At 45.3% G+C, this 15216-nt stretch overlaps 2 protein-coding genes across 3 annotated transcripts in view; both read right to left on the bottom strand.

Annotated features, from left to right (window-relative positions):
- slc26a3.1 (solute carrier family 26 member 3) overlaps positions 1-7428 on the bottom strand; it is a 19604-nt gene extending 12176 nt beyond the window's left edge. For both annotated transcript variants that reach the window (XM_061715183.1, XM_061715184.1), the window contains exons 1-5: positions 7203-7428; positions 6932-7071; positions 5335-5445; positions 4915-5075; positions 2378-2542 (exon numbers count right to left, since the gene is read on the bottom strand). In XM_061715183.1, coding sequence (XP_061571167.1) covers positions 2378-2542; positions 4915-5075; positions 5335-5445; positions 6932-7071; positions 7203-7330 — 705 coding nt within the window. In that variant the 5' untranslated portion in view covers positions 7331-7428. The remainder of the gene's footprint in view (positions 1-2377; positions 2543-4914; positions 5076-5334; positions 5446-6931; positions 7072-7202) is intronic.
- A 582-nt stretch (positions 7429-8010) lies between these two features.
- LOC133424516 (chloride anion exchanger-like) overlaps positions 8011-15216 on the bottom strand; it is a 45522-nt gene continuing 38316 nt past the window's right edge. The window contains exons 19-21 of the mRNA XM_061715182.1: positions 8840-8985; positions 8680-8739; positions 8011-8385 (exon numbers count right to left, since the gene is read on the bottom strand). Of these exons, the coding sequence (XP_061571166.1) occupies positions 8359-8385; positions 8680-8739; positions 8840-8985 (233 nt within the window). The 3' untranslated portion in view covers positions 8011-8358. The remainder of the gene's footprint in view (positions 8386-8679; positions 8740-8839; positions 8986-15216) is intronic.

Below are 15216 nucleotides of genomic sequence, written 5' to 3'. Positions count from 1 at the left end.
ACCGAGTCCGATGACACCACCCACGAGTCTTTAAATCACACCATTCAAAAGTTATGGCAGAAAGTAGGAACTATCAAATATGGACCAATGAGATGAAGGGGGGGCGCGCTTTTTGACGTCTAGCGTCACCACGGTAACGCTTTTGAAAGAGAAAAGTAATGCGCGTCGTCACAGGATGGAGACGCACATTTTGATGTATAACACATTACGGTTCGGGCCGTATTAACTGCCGAAGGAAGGGCATAAATTGTGCCAAAATTACACGATTAAGACTTCCTGTTCGGTTTCGGCCATGGCGCCAAGAGACTTTTCTTTAAGTTGCGACATGATACAGGTGTGTACCGATTTTCGTTCATGTACGTCAAACCGTATTATGGGGCTTGAGACACAAAGTTTTCTAGGGGGGCGCTGTTGAGCCATTTTGCCAAGCCCATTAATGCAAACCATTAAATATCACATTTTTCGCCAGGCCTGGCTTGGTGATAAATTTGGTGACTTTTGGGGAACGTTTAGGGGGGCAAAAAGGCCCTCCTTTCGTCAGAAGAAAAAAGAAAAAAGTAAAAGGAGGAAAATTCCTACAGATACAATAGGGCCTTCGCACTGTAAGTGCTTGGGCCCTAACAAGTCTCTGACTGCATTTGGGGGAGGGATTCCTGCAGGGCACTATAGCCAACTTGTTTGTGTCAGCAAGTTAGACATCTCATAAACTCAGGAAACCCAAGAAATGCGAGATGAAATAAAGTAGAAATAAATCTGTCCTGTCACTCCTTGTGTCAACTCCAGATGAAAGATGTTGTGATTGGTGAGCGTTCAAGTTCAAATTAAAAAAAAACTTTATTAATCCCCAAAGAGAACTTAATTGATTAGAAACAAAGAAAAAAGAAAAGGCCCTCCTGGCAGGGTCCTCCTCCCCGGTAGTGCAGTCATTCAGTCATTTTAGGGGATGCAGACGACACATTTCTCCGTTAGAGCTGGATCTCTAACTGGATGGGTTCACATGGAGGGTTGTAGGATTATGGGAGGGTGTTACATTGATGATTTGTGCCCATTCATTTGGATGAATAAGATCATAATTGTGAGAAAAAATGTTGCTTAACTAGTCTATGTGTCTATCAAGCAACCCAATTTTTCTAAAACATGGCAAAAAAGTAGAAAATAAGAGAGAAAAAAAGTGCCTGTGAAGTCGATTCCTTCAATCGACTTCAAAGATAAAGAAGCCCAAATAAGTATACTACCATTGAAAATGGTAGTATACTACAGACGGTTCTAAGACGGTTCTCTCGCGCTATGAAGTCTGTTGTAGCAGGATTCAATCACCAGCAAAAAATATCTAGCTAAATGATGCAGGCAATGGGATTTCTTAACACAAAATACTCTTCCCGGAGTTCAAAACCTCGTACAGGAGGGTGGTGAGCAGCCAGAGATTCCACCCTCAAACTCCAGTTGGCACTGTTTTAAGAAGTCCCAGTGATAAGCAGATAGCATGCTCCCTCTATAACCTGAACTGCTGCTCCACAGCTTCCCCTACAGCTAAGCCCAAACCACACTGCACCACCACATCTATACTCCACAGGTCATGTTATTAGGTATACCAGGACAACTAATTCATGGACAAAATTGTCAAAAAAGGAGAAACAGGATCTAGGGGAAATGAAAGTAAGAATGGACCCAGTTCTTAAAGTAGTCCCCTGCAGTATGCTAAAATGATAACACAGTAGTGGAGCACAAAGGAACATACAAGGCCTCCCACCTCCCCCACATCGGACTCCCTGATCATCTCTTTGCGAAACATCATCATCAGCTTCTTCACATAGTTTGAAGCTACAAACAGCACAAACCCACAGAACCCCTGTGCTTGGATGGCTAGTCATGTCAGGTCATTTTGCTGGTCATGTAAAGGCAACTTGAGTAGGGAAACCTCTCCTAGTTCCAACTATAAAATTGCATGGATACGAATTGGTCAAATGTCAGATCAGACCAATCCTGAACCTTGTTTGCAGGCTAGAGCTGCGTGCTGGGCTGCGACCCCCCCCCTGCCCCGGTCATCCAGTTGCTGCTTCCACCTGCCTGCGGTCCCCTACCCCCCTCTGGTCATCCCGCTGCTGCTTCCACATCCCTGCGTGTCTGGCCTTCAGCAGGAGGGTCCCCCCTTATGATCCAGGTCCTGGTCCAGGTTTTTTCCCTCCTAAAGGGGAGTTTTTCCTTGCCACTGTTTGGCTTAAGGCTTTTCTCCCACTAGGGGAGTTTTTACCTGGCATTGTTTATGTAATAATTGCTTGGGGGTTTATGTTCTGGGTCTCTGGAAAGCGTCTAGAGACAACATCTGTTGTATTAGACGCTATACAAATAAAATTGAATTGAATTGAATTGAACTTACGTATATAATAGAGAGTGGACCACTGATTCCTGGAACATTTAAACCTAACACAAACTTGAGCTGGGACACCAAGATGTGAACAGCAGCTGCTGTGGTAAAGCCCGAAACCAGAGTATCTGACAGGTATACAGCAATAAAGCCCACCTGCAGGATACCCATGGCAACCTAGATTGGAGAGAAAAGCAGAGAGAAAACACAGATAGCTTGAGACTGTAGCGTCACATGGGATAATTCACATAAAACCCATATTTAATGCTTTTGCAACACAGTAGGAGCCCATTAAATACCATTAACTTTGCACTAGCCATTCAGACCCAATTGTTGTATACAGAGTATTTAAAACAATCTAGCCTTTTTTCTGCAGGACTGTGATAGCACCCGTCTTGGAGTTTTTTTCCGTAGCTGATGAGAGAGTAGATTTTTTGTGAATATGGATCAAGGGACACTTTTAGATGGGGTGCTGGAAGGTACACCCAATGGGGACTTCATCATTCTGTTGGGGTACCTTATGTGGGCAGTGACAGTGGTACCTTGAGGAGCATCATTGAGAGGAACATTTTCTCTCCCTTGAATCTGAATGGTGGTTTTTGTTGAACTTATGTTCCACTCATAGTTTGTCTATAGCGAAAACCATGTTTGAACATAATAGTGTCCACAAAGGCTCATGGCATCAGCACATTCCATCTGTAGTGTAGTGATCATCAACCCTGGCACACAAGATCTACTGACCCGCATATTTTAGATGTTTCCCTACATCAACACACCTGATTTTAATTCATGAGCATTATTAAATTACCATCGAGGTCTGCTAAAGTCTCTTAGTGACATCGCCACTTGTGTCATGGTGTGCTGAAGCAGGGAAACATCCAAAACATGCAGGACAGTAGATCTCGAGAACCAGGGTTTATGACCACTGCCATAGTGATAATAGGTGATTGATGTGTCACTGGCTCTGCAGTCATATGTTTTGGACAGTAAGATAGGCAGGGAGGGGGCTGTAAACTGATCACTACCTGGTGGGGAGTTGGATCAGAGAGCGGTAAACCCACACATGATGTGAGAGTTTGCGTGGAATCTCCGGCAGAGGAACCTGCCAGAAGAATCTTAAGCACTTCAATCGAGTACCAAATGAGGTTGGGGACACTGAGTCTGAATGAGCAATGTTCCACACTTCCACTGTTGAGGTGGCACACCTGCAAGATCGTTGATGCTGGTGATGGTCATCACAGATTAGAGAGGTTGACAAACTGAGTCTTATCAAGCTTGATTTGGATGAGACTCCAGAATCCAGGTACTGGCAGGCCAAGCAGATTACAGGCTTGACAGTTGCTGTGATGAAAATCCCAAACAAAATTCTGGCAAACTGTCAGGCAGCTCAAGTGAGGGTAGGGTGCTATTAACCATGTCTTGGGATATCATCAGATGGTGGCATTTCTCAATTCCACTAACACATCTTCTCTTCCTTAAAGGAAGTTGAGTCTGTGGACCCTGTGACGAACTTGAGATTTCTAAAAGATGGTTAAAAAGCACCTCCAAATCTGAGACCATGGTTCTTAGATCAATAATCACTGAATGCCCTGAGTGGGAATGAGATGTTGCTTCAAGTGGATGAGTTTAACTATCTCAAAGTCTTGTTCACAAATGAGGAAACACTGGGCAGAAGGTTGTACCTTAGAGACACTGTGAGAAGTTCACTAATGCTACAGTAGTAGAGCCATTGCTTTTGTATATCAAAAGAAGCCAATGTAGTTGGTTTGACCATGTGGTTTGGATTGCTATTGGTCACATCCCTAAGGAGGTATTTCGGAAATTTGGAAATGGTCTTGAGGCAGACCTAGGACATACTGGAAAGATAATATTTCTTTTCTGGCCTGGGAAGGTTTTGGTGTCCTCCCAGAAAAGCTGGGGGAGGAAGGTGGGCAGAAGGAGGGCCTCTCTGTTTAGGCTGCTACCCTACAACCCAAACCCAAATAAGTAGAAGATAATGGATGGATGAACATCTCAAAATATCTTCAGCTCTCACCCAGTGTTATCCTACCCCTGACTCAAGAGAGAACATGACACAAACCCTTTCCTCAGATGATAAACAGTGGAACCACATTCAACAGTCAGCAGTGGTCACTGATTGACTCAGTTCCTTGGTACTGTAGGTTGGAAGCTCTTCGTACAGTGGAACTTCCGATGACCATTGTCCATTTTGAAAATCTCTTGCCCACTGCTGAATATGCAATGATGATCACGGATGTCATGTGACTTGCGACTGTAGACACATCTGAGTATTTCATCAGTTGAACAGTACAGTAGATGACTACGTCAGTGTCACTAATCTGTAGAAACATGTCTGTCTTAGGAAGAGCAGCAAACGGTTCCTTGATTTTGTTATCATACTAGTTTCCTGATATCTCTTTTTTGAATTTGTTCCATTGCTGAAGAAGTATCCTAATGAATTGTGTTCATTCTCTGCTTGGGATATAATGCACTGTGACTTGCAGTCACCACATGTTAAAGGCCCTGCTGTGAAAATGAATCCAATCTACCTGGAAAATTCCCATGAGGAATGTGACAGAGGAGGCCACCAGGACTCTCTGCTGCTGCGGGGTCAGACCTTCAAAGTCTGTGATGTTTGCTGATGGTCCATCCTCAGGGACCAGGCGGGTTACCACGGCTCCCACCATCAGGCTCAGGACAGGGAAAGCGCCTGTAGAGAATGTTGGCTTCATAGGTTGTTGAGCTATATCATATATAGTCTTATCTCCTCTTGACAAAATGGTAAGAGCAGTAACTTTGTCAAGGCATCCTGTATGATTTATGCGTTTATGATTGCTGACACAAAACTGTTTTATTACACGAGGACGGATTGTAGAGACAAAAAGCTACATGATAATTAAAAGATACAGTTGAGTTGTAAAAATGTAATGAGCCAAAACATTTTATAACTCCACTTTTGCATGACATACCAACAGATATATGCCTTGAAGTGCCCAAGAAGAAGTATGTTAGCATGGGGAAGAAAGCTGTGTAAAGTCCGTAGCTTGGAGGCAGTGAAGCCATTATAGAGAAGGCAAGTCCTAAATGGAAGAAGGAAAAGACCTAAGGTCACATATTTGAGATACCTTCAACAAAGAGACAGATAAAAAAAGATAAAAGTTATGACAAGTTTAAGTGTTTGGAAAGATAACTATATTTATAAAATCTACATTTAAAAAATGACGGCGTAGTTACTGAAAGACTAATTATGTAGCTAAATGCCATTTTCTCACTTACGGTACTATGTCATGAGGTGTATTTCAAATTTTGATGAAAAACCCTTTGATGCAGAAATACAGTATTTGGTAGAGTATAGGTAAATACTATTTGAATGAAAGATGAACCTGCTGTGTTGGCAAATTAGTTGTAAATTAGATGTAAATTTGGTAGTAAACAATAAACCCCGTACGGGCTGGCAAACTTATTGGGCAAATATGATTTCACAATTATTTTGTCTTTGCATGTCTAAGTCTGAACCATAGTCACAAACAAATTCACAGTTTTGAGTAATATTTATACCCAGTCTCACAAGAAAATATGTCATGTATGTTGATACAAATGTCCAAAACAATTACAGTGGGTAGAAATCACACAATGCCAATGACGATCAATACAGTTTTAATTTACAGCAATGTACAATTAATGTATACAATGTAAAGGATGGATATAAAGTAATGTAAGATGATGCATGTTTTTTTAACCCCTCATCATGCATTGTGTAACAACTTTAAACTTTGTGTAATTAACTCTTTACCATAGCCACTCACAAGTCTGAGCAAAGTGAAAGGACTGTAAAAAAAAATTAACCGATAGTGATCCTGTATATTCTGGCAATGGGGTTATGAAAAGAGAGTGTTCCCCAAAAAGAGTAGATCTGTAAAGGATTACAATATAAATGTGAACATTTGCACAGGAATAAAAAATCTTTCCTAATATCATTCCAATCATATCCAGTCAGTGGTGTAACACTATTTACCTGCCATTCTTCCGTCTAAAAGAATCAATATTTACAGAATTAAATGAGTCAGGAACATGTAGTCACTGTACAGCCATTGAACCTTTACAGTGAAACTGGAATATTTTGCAATAAAGAAAATTATTGTTTTTACTGTTGATAACTTGACTTCATAAATGAGTTTGTATTCAGATATACTATAAACTTCAAGTAGCTAGTGAGAGTTAATGTAAGTAGGAACTGTGTTTATTAACACCTAATACTGTATAATGTAACTTGGCATACTGCATCACACACTACACATCAGTTAATTTATCTATTTGTATGCAGTGTCTCTGTTTCATTAGTTTATGTCTCCTGGTTATTTGTTGTAAAACCAAACAATGAAAACATCGTTTGGTTTTTACTACGATACATGACCCATTACACCCAAAGAAACCAGAGGCATCATAGACCTAGACGTCAGCAGTCGTGGTCAGCAGGTTTGTTATTCCATGAGTATACAGTGTTTCCCAAAGTAGGCAAAATGGTTTTGCACTGAATGCATCAAAGATGAATATTTGGATCGTTACCTTGCATGATGGCCACCAGTCCAGTGCTAATCCCAGACACCACATCGCCCAGCAGCCATTCTCTAACTCTGTAACTCCTCATCCACCCAACGATAGGTAGACGAGAAAGCACAGCATTCCTGACACGTTTTGCATCACAACTGTAAAAACAAGCATTATTGTCATGTTCAGTTCAGTCATGACCAAATACATATTTTGCAGATGATCAGCTTGAAATTATGTTTTACTAAACACCATAGCCCTGATTTATGAGCAGCGAGCATTCACTTACGTAAGATATTCTTTACCATGGTCTAGGATGGTTTTGTGCTTTCTTTGGATTTTCTCATGATCTTCAGCAAAGCTGTCCTCCGAGTACACAGGTCTGGACACCACATAGTGTTTCCTCAAAGTCATCATCACACCTCAAGTATTTAAGAGTCTAACTTTTAATGCAAAATATACTGGAGAAAGATTCTCACAAGAACCTTTACCCAGACTATCTAATCTTAGATCTGAGATAAATCTTATCACTTTGTGTGTTTTATCATGCTCAGTTTAATCATTAACACATTTAGATTAATGGTTCATTGAGTTAGCATATGTCATACCGTTTTCTTTTCTTTTCTCTTTTTTTTATTCAGTAATTTTTCAGTACCTATTATAAATGATGTACCAATCATCAATCTTAAAGAAATTTTGACTTATATTTTCAATGTTTTATTGAGTATTTACATATAGATATTTAAAAGTTGTATTTGATGTTAAATTTGACTTAAACATGTTTGGTTTGTTTTAAAAACCTCATTGTATATGTGGAAAACAGATTGTTGATGAATGTGTTTTGTTTTCACTTATTTTTTATGAACTGATTATTTTTTATGAACCGATTGTGTCTATTGCTTACCGTTTACTTCACTTTAAAGGTAGAAAGGGATTACGTAATCACCAAAAGTTCTGTGATCAAGCACTTACAAGCAATGATCTAAGAAAGGTATGCAAACCCAAACAATAAAAATATAGGGAGAACTGGAAAGAAAAATTATGATTCTGCTTTTATGAAGACAATTTTAATGTTAGTCTATATAATTTAGAGACAGAAAACCTTAATTTCAACATTCCTTACTGAATATTAAGTCTTTTGCACATTGTTTTCATCAAAACAAAACAGTACATTGACAACACTGTCAAAATATTTTTATTTCCTTGCTATGAAAATGTAGAACATGTAAAATACATTGCACAAACAAACGCCTACAAATTCACAACGTACAGTGTAAAAAACAATAGCTAGAGTTATTCTTCTTATAGTACAGTAAATAAACTTAGAAGGTATCTAATTATTCATTGTGGGAGTCATTGTGCAACATAATCAATAAAATTATTAAATTGTCTTTTTCTCTTTGTTGTTTTCACCCAGCAGTCTTCACGTTCCCGTTCTGAACAGGTTAAAACCTGGTCTCCCGGTCAGGAGCCTATAGGAAAGAACAAGCAAGAACCATGAGAAGCTGTAAAAACTATAATTCACAAACGCTAACACACATTATATAACATGGTCGCAACATCAAATAGCTAAGGTTGCAAAAACAGCATATAGTTTTAAATTAGGATATCCCATTTATTTTCTCCTTTTAACTACAAACCAATAAATCAAATGACCAAACAATTTACACTTCTGAAAAGCATATAGAAAAGTATAAGACAATGCAGAGGCTCATTGAGAATGAGAGTATTTCACTTTTGCACAAAAGAAAAAAAAAAGGACCTACATTTTTATCTCTGATCCTCAAACTCGTAGTGGGCTTATGAACTGTGACTGTTGTATCTATCTGCACAATCACATGAAGAGATGGATGTTCTGTACATATTCATCACTATTATATTAGTTTTTGTGTCATGAAGTAAAGAGTTAATATTTGACCTCTTTACCTTTTCATAGATGGATTTCTTTTCTGCAGGCTCTGGACATTTCTCTAAAATGTGAAGCATGGCATCATGGAGTGTAAGAAAGAACATGGTTGGCAGAACCTCATCATCAAAGAAACAACAGTCATGGAGTTTCTCCAAGATATAAGCTAGGGGTTAGAAGAAGTAAAGTTGTTTTAATAAGAGGATAAACAATTAGGATAGTGATTAACAGATAATTATGGAAACAAAATAAATGAAAACAAAACAAAAAGAATAGTTTGAAGCATATGCTTTCCAAAATGTGACAAGTTTAGTAGGGGACAGTGGGGTTAGGCAGCGTAAGAGTAATTATGCTAATTGAGATGTAAGACATAAAATATAGATCTTGCGTCCAAAATACAATCTGGATGAAAATGCTATTGATGTCTACCAATAACAGCTCAATACTAGAAAATTTCAGGAAATTTTGATAGGGGCATGCCTTACCACCCATTCGTCCCCTCTTGCTGCTTTGGTTTGGGGCTGTAGTGGTTGTGTTCGGGGTGGTTCTGTCAGGGTTTGACATTTCCACTAGTTTGAGTTTCTGTTCTGTCCCTCCTGTTTCCCATCTGCCCTGATTGTCTGCACCTGTGTCTCGTTATCCCCTGTGTATATCTAGTCTTGTCTTTCCCTGCTCCTTGCTGGTACGTACTGTTTGCTCCCTCCATGTTCTCCTCGTCTGGTTTTTTGGAGTCCTAATTATCTTCTGCCTTGTTGATCCTGCTCAGCAGCTTTTTTGGTTTTCGTTACAAATAAAGAGTTTTCTGGAACTCCTGCCTCGGTCCTCCTGCTCTCCTGCGTTTGGGTCCTCGACAAAACCTCACCGTGACAGAACAGACCAGCCAAGATGGACCCAGCGGGAGAGCTCATCACTATGCCGGGAGTCAAAAAAGAACATGCGCCGGGTCGAGGAGGAGGAGTCCCCCTTCTGGGGAACACGCCTGGCTCTAGGTGGGCCCAAGAGCCTTCAGGCTCCTGGGAGACGACGACGTCGGCGCCGGCCCCAGCTTGCTCTCGCTCCGGCGGTGGTCCTGGGCGCACCGTCCCCCCGCAGCCAGCGCCGAGGACCCGGGTTCCCCCTCAGCCAGCGCCGAGGACCCGGGTTCCCCCTCAGCCAGCGCAGAGGACCCGGGTTCCCCCTCAGCCAGCGCCGAGGACCCAGGTTCCCCCTCAGCCAGTGCCGAGGACCCGGGTTCCCCCTCAGCCAGCTCCGAGGACCCGGGTTCCCCCTCAGCCAGCTCCGAAGACTCGGGTTCCCCCTAAACCGGCTCCTCGTATCCTGTCTGCCTTTAAACCGGCTCCTCGTATCCTGTCTGCCTTTAAACCGGCATCTTCGTATCCTGTTTGCCTTTAAACCGGCTCCTCGTATCCTGTCTGCCCCTAAGCCGGCTCCTCAGGTTCTGCCTGACCCACCTGCTACCCCCCGAGACCGACCTCCTGACCCGCCTGCCACGAGGGCGTCTCGAGGGCGGCCCCCGAACTGTCTTGCCGGTCGGCCCGGCCCCGAGGGCGACCCCCCGAACTGTCTCGCCGGCCAGCCCGGCCCCGAGGGCGACCTCCCGAACCGTCTTGCCGGTCGGCCCGGCCCCGAGGGCGACCCCCCGAACTGTCTCGCCGGTCGGCCCGGCCCCAAGGGCGACCCCCCCCGAACTGTCTCGCCGGTCGGCCCGGCCCCGAGGGCGACCCACCCGAACTGTCTTGCCGGTCGGCCCAGCCCCGAGGGCAACCCCCCCCGAACTGTCTCGCCGGTCTGCTCGGCCCCGAGGACGACCCCCCGAACTGTCTCGCCCGGTCGGCCCGGCCCCAAGGGCGACCCCCCGAACTGTCTCGCCGGTCGGCCCGGCCCCAAGGGCGACCCCCCCGAACTTTCTCGCCGGTCAGCCCGGCCCCGAGGGCGACCCCCCCGAACTGTCTCGCCGGTCGGCCCTGCCCCGAGGGCGACCCCCCCCCCCGAACTGTCTCGCCGGTCGGCCCGGCCCCGAGGGCGACCCCCCGAACTGTCTCGCCGGTCAGCCCGGCCCCAAGGGCGACCCCCCGAACTGTCTCGCCGGTCGGCCCGGCCCCGAGGGCGACCCCCCCGAACTGTCTCGCCGGTCGGCCCGGCCCCGAGGGCGACCCCCCCCGAACTGTCTCGCCGGTCGGCCCGGCCCCGAGGACGACCCCCCGAACTGTCTCGCCGGTCGGCCCGGACCCGAGGGCGACCCCCCGAACTGTCTCGCCAGTCGGCCCGGCCCGGCCCCAAGGGCGACCCCCCGAATTGTCTCGCCGGTCGGCCCGGCCCCGAGGGCGACCCCCCCGAACTGTCTCGCCGGTCGGCCCGGCCCCGAGGGCGACCACCCCCCGAACTGTCTCGCCGGTCGGCCCGGCCCCGAGGGCAACCCCCCCCGAACTGTCTCGCCGGGCGACCCCCCAAACTGTCTCGCCGGTCGGCCCGGCCCCGAGGGCGACCCCCCCGAACTGTCTCATCGGTCAGCTTGGTTCCGAGGACGGCCCCGGAACTTTGGCCATGTGTTGGCCTGGGCCCTCCTCATAGCATACATCAACACATGTGAATCCATCGTGCCTTGAAGAGGCAATACTTTTCTCAGTCAAAAGCGTGGCAAAGCTAGATGCCAAGAAGTGGAAAAAAAGGGGAAAATTTGTGCTTATTGGTCGGCCAAACTTTATCGTAGAGACACCATTCAAATGTTCCCAGACTCGGTTCGCTTCGGACCAAAAGATCTTTCAACCTCATTATGCCAATTATTACAGTTTTTGAGATATTAAACTTTCAATAAAAAAAAGTAAACTTCACTTTGGACGCTTGTTACTAGGCAACAGGTTATCGTAGGGACATGATTCAAATGCTTCAAAACTCGCCTCGCTGCGGACTACATACTATTCAAATTTCATGAAGCTGTGATTTACGTACATTTTAAATCAAAATGCCTGCCAAATGGCCCCATCCCCAAAGGTTTATTAACAACCCTAAACTACTTCTTGGCCATTATTAATCACCATAAACCACACAACCCCGAAGCAGAGGGTGTGGTTTCTAAACAACCCTAAACCACACCCCCTGTGGGGAGCACAGGAATTAATGCAATACAACCGTAAACACCTCAAACTGACATAGAACCACCCCGAACACAACCACTACACACCCAAACCAAAGCAGCAAGAGGGGACGAATGGGCAGTAGGGCATGCCCATATCAACATTTCTGAAATTTTCTAGTTATGGGCATGCCAAGTAGTGGCATGACCATATTGCAATCGTCCAGAATGGGCCAAAGGGCAATGTTGCTAGCATTTTGCTAACAAGCTAAAGTCTCAAAAGTCCCACTGGTGCGCACCAGCGGGTGTGCAGCATGACCCCGCTCTGATGTGGAACAAAAAAAATCCCCAAAAAATAAAACACGGCCGGAAAAACCTGAAAAATGAAGGCGATATATTAGTATACAGAAAAGGTTTCCCTTTTCTTATTATTATTCCACACTCTTTTTTCGTCTGTTAATACGGCCCGAACCGCTATGTGCACCCATACATGGCATACATCGTTAGATATGTCTCCATCGTATATTATACAAAGATGGTTATTATTATTATTATTATTAGGGCCTGAGCACCTTCAGTGCGAAGGCCCTATTGTATCTGTAGGAATTTTTCTTTCTTTCTTTTTTCTTTCTTTTTTCTTCTGACGAAAGGAGGGCCTTTTTGCCCCCCTAAACGTGCCCAAAAAGTCACCAAATTTTGCATGCAAGTCAGGCCTGGCGAAAAATTTGATATTTAATGGTTTACATTAATGGGCGTGGCAAAATGGCTCAACAGCGCCCCCAGGGCGCCCCTCTGGTCCTGGAGGGCCACTTTCTTGGGGGCGGGTGCACCTGCCCGCGTCGGCGGCCGGGGCGGCTCTGTCTCTCCGGGCAGGCTGGCCCCCTGCCGGGTGGGGGTCGTTGGCCTGAAGGGTGAGGGCCTCCTGGCCACGTGTCCGGCCCGGACCGGGGGGCCGGGGATTGCCTGGGCCGCGGTCCGCCGCCGCGGGATCCCTGGCTGCTTCTTCCCGCGCCGTGGGGGCCCCGCCCGCCGCCGCCGGTGGGGGGGGGGGCCTCGCAGGCGGTGGGTTGCCTCCCTCCTACTTCTCCCCTCTGTGGGGTTGCTGGTGGCCTGGGTTCCGGGTTCTTCCGTGTCGGCCTCTGGTCTCGCGGGTGGCGGGGTTGCTCCCCCCCGTCCCCCACTATAGATACACCTCAGGTGGAGCTTTGTTTGGTTTATTACACACACACACACACACACACACACACACACGCACACACACACACACACACACACACACACACACACACACACACACACACACACACACACACACACACACACACACACACACACATATAGCCACTCAGTCACATACATATACACACACATACACAGCCACACAAACATATACTGTACATACACACACATACACAGTCACACAAACATATACTGTACATACACACACATACACAGCCACAAAGACATGTACACACACACGTACGCATACACATATACACACACACACACACACACAAACACACACACACACACACACACACACACACACACACACACACACGCATGATCATATACATACACACATACACACACATAGACATACACACTGGCTTGTTCACCTGCATGCTGGCTCTGTAGTTTTTGGGGTTAGGTAGCGGTAGCATAGCTCAGACTGCGATCAGATCTCAAGATTTGGGTCGATTGCTGTTCGTGTTTTTGGTCGGCTCCGTGCCGGTTTCGTGTTTGGTTTGAGGTTTTTTGTTGCAGATTTCCAGTGCTTGACGTGTGTCTCCGTGTGTTCCTGCTACCTGGATTTGCAGTGGATGTCGTCACCCCCCCCCCCCCCTGGCCAACTTAGATCCCATATAACTCTTCCCCCAATACGCTGCGGGCCACATTAACAGGAAGAGAAGCCTAATTGTTTAACACATCATCCCCTATAGGTCAAATCCATGGTACAAAGGTCACAATAAAGCACACACTGACAACAAGAATGGACTTATGGGCAGAAGTCTGTGTTTGTGTTTGACTATGGTTTGTACATAGGTGTTCCTACAGTAACCAACTCAAAAGCTGGCAGGACAAGGGGTGGATTAGGGAAGAAGGAGGGGGGCTGTAGTTCATGTAGTTTAAAAGAGCATTTTCTTTGTTTACTATTGCTGCAATAAATGCAGGACACAATAACTTCTACAATAAAAACACATTTAAAGGGGACCTATTATGGCATCTAATATTTAAACAGGCCTTGAATGTCTTAAAAACAAGCTTTTGATTGTTTTTGCTAAATAAATTAGAAATTCAGCCTCTAAACCATGTCTTTATCGTCACATTCTCTAACCTCATTATCTATGCGGGATTCTATGATAATGAGGCTCTGTGCTGATTGGCTCCCTGAATGACGCGATACACCGCTACGAAAAAATGGCGGAAGCTCCGGCCGGTGGAGTTGTTGTTGTTGTTCCGGCCAGAGTTAGTTGTGGGCGTGGTTTCTCGCATCGCTCCCGTCGTTACGTAACGACGGGAGCAAAATCTGAACGGCTCATAGATCCACATCAGACTGGACGGCTCATCCGGGCGGCTGTACAGACACTGCAGAATTTGGTTGCTTTCCTCCTTCTCTGAGTTGGCAGGCTGAGGGGAGACCACTTTATATATGTTAAAGCAAGAAAAAACATGTTTTTCATAATAGATCCCCTTTAAGATTGGTCTTTTCAAGTAAGTGAACACTATTTCCTTCCATACAACCTGATGGGGTCCTTCGAGGCAAAATGTTGCTGTTTTTTATTGTTGGTCTTACTGCCAATTTAAAGCTAGGGTCTACAATATTCAGTTTTAGTTTTTTTTAAAAGGCACCCCCCCCCCCCTCTGCTCTGACTCTCATGATGCGGGAAGTAGTGAGGACTGTCCAATCACTGACATTCAGGCAGATTGACCAATATCGGACCCTATTGGACCCTATTGCATCCTATTGGACCCTATTGGACCCTTGTTCTTTCTTTTACAGGAATGTGAAATTCTCCTATCAGTGCTTTAACAATGACATCATATGTCTCATCATCCATCACTCATCACATTTCCATGGCCTTGAACGTTATCGTCGGCCTCATAACAGATGAAGATGATAGCGAGTACAGAGAACTGTCCCAGGACTTTGTGGACTGGTGCCTGCAGAATCACCTCCAGATCAACGCGGGGAAAACTAAAGAACTGGTGGTGGATTTCCGCAGGTGAAAACATTTTATGACACTGTGGTGGCATCAGCCATTTTTTACGGAGTGGTCTGCTGGGGCAGCAACATCACAGCTGCAGACAGAAGGAGGCTGG

The sequence above is a fragment of the Cololabis saira genome, chromosome 23, assembly GCF_033807715.1.
Source record: "Cololabis saira isolate AMF1-May2022 chromosome 23, fColSai1.1, whole genome shotgun sequence".
Classification (NCBI taxonomy): Eukaryota; Metazoa; Chordata; class Actinopteri; order Beloniformes; family Belonidae; genus Cololabis; species Cololabis saira.
Note: the sequence above shows the minus strand (reverse complement) of the source record. Positions and strands in the feature narration are given on the sequence as shown.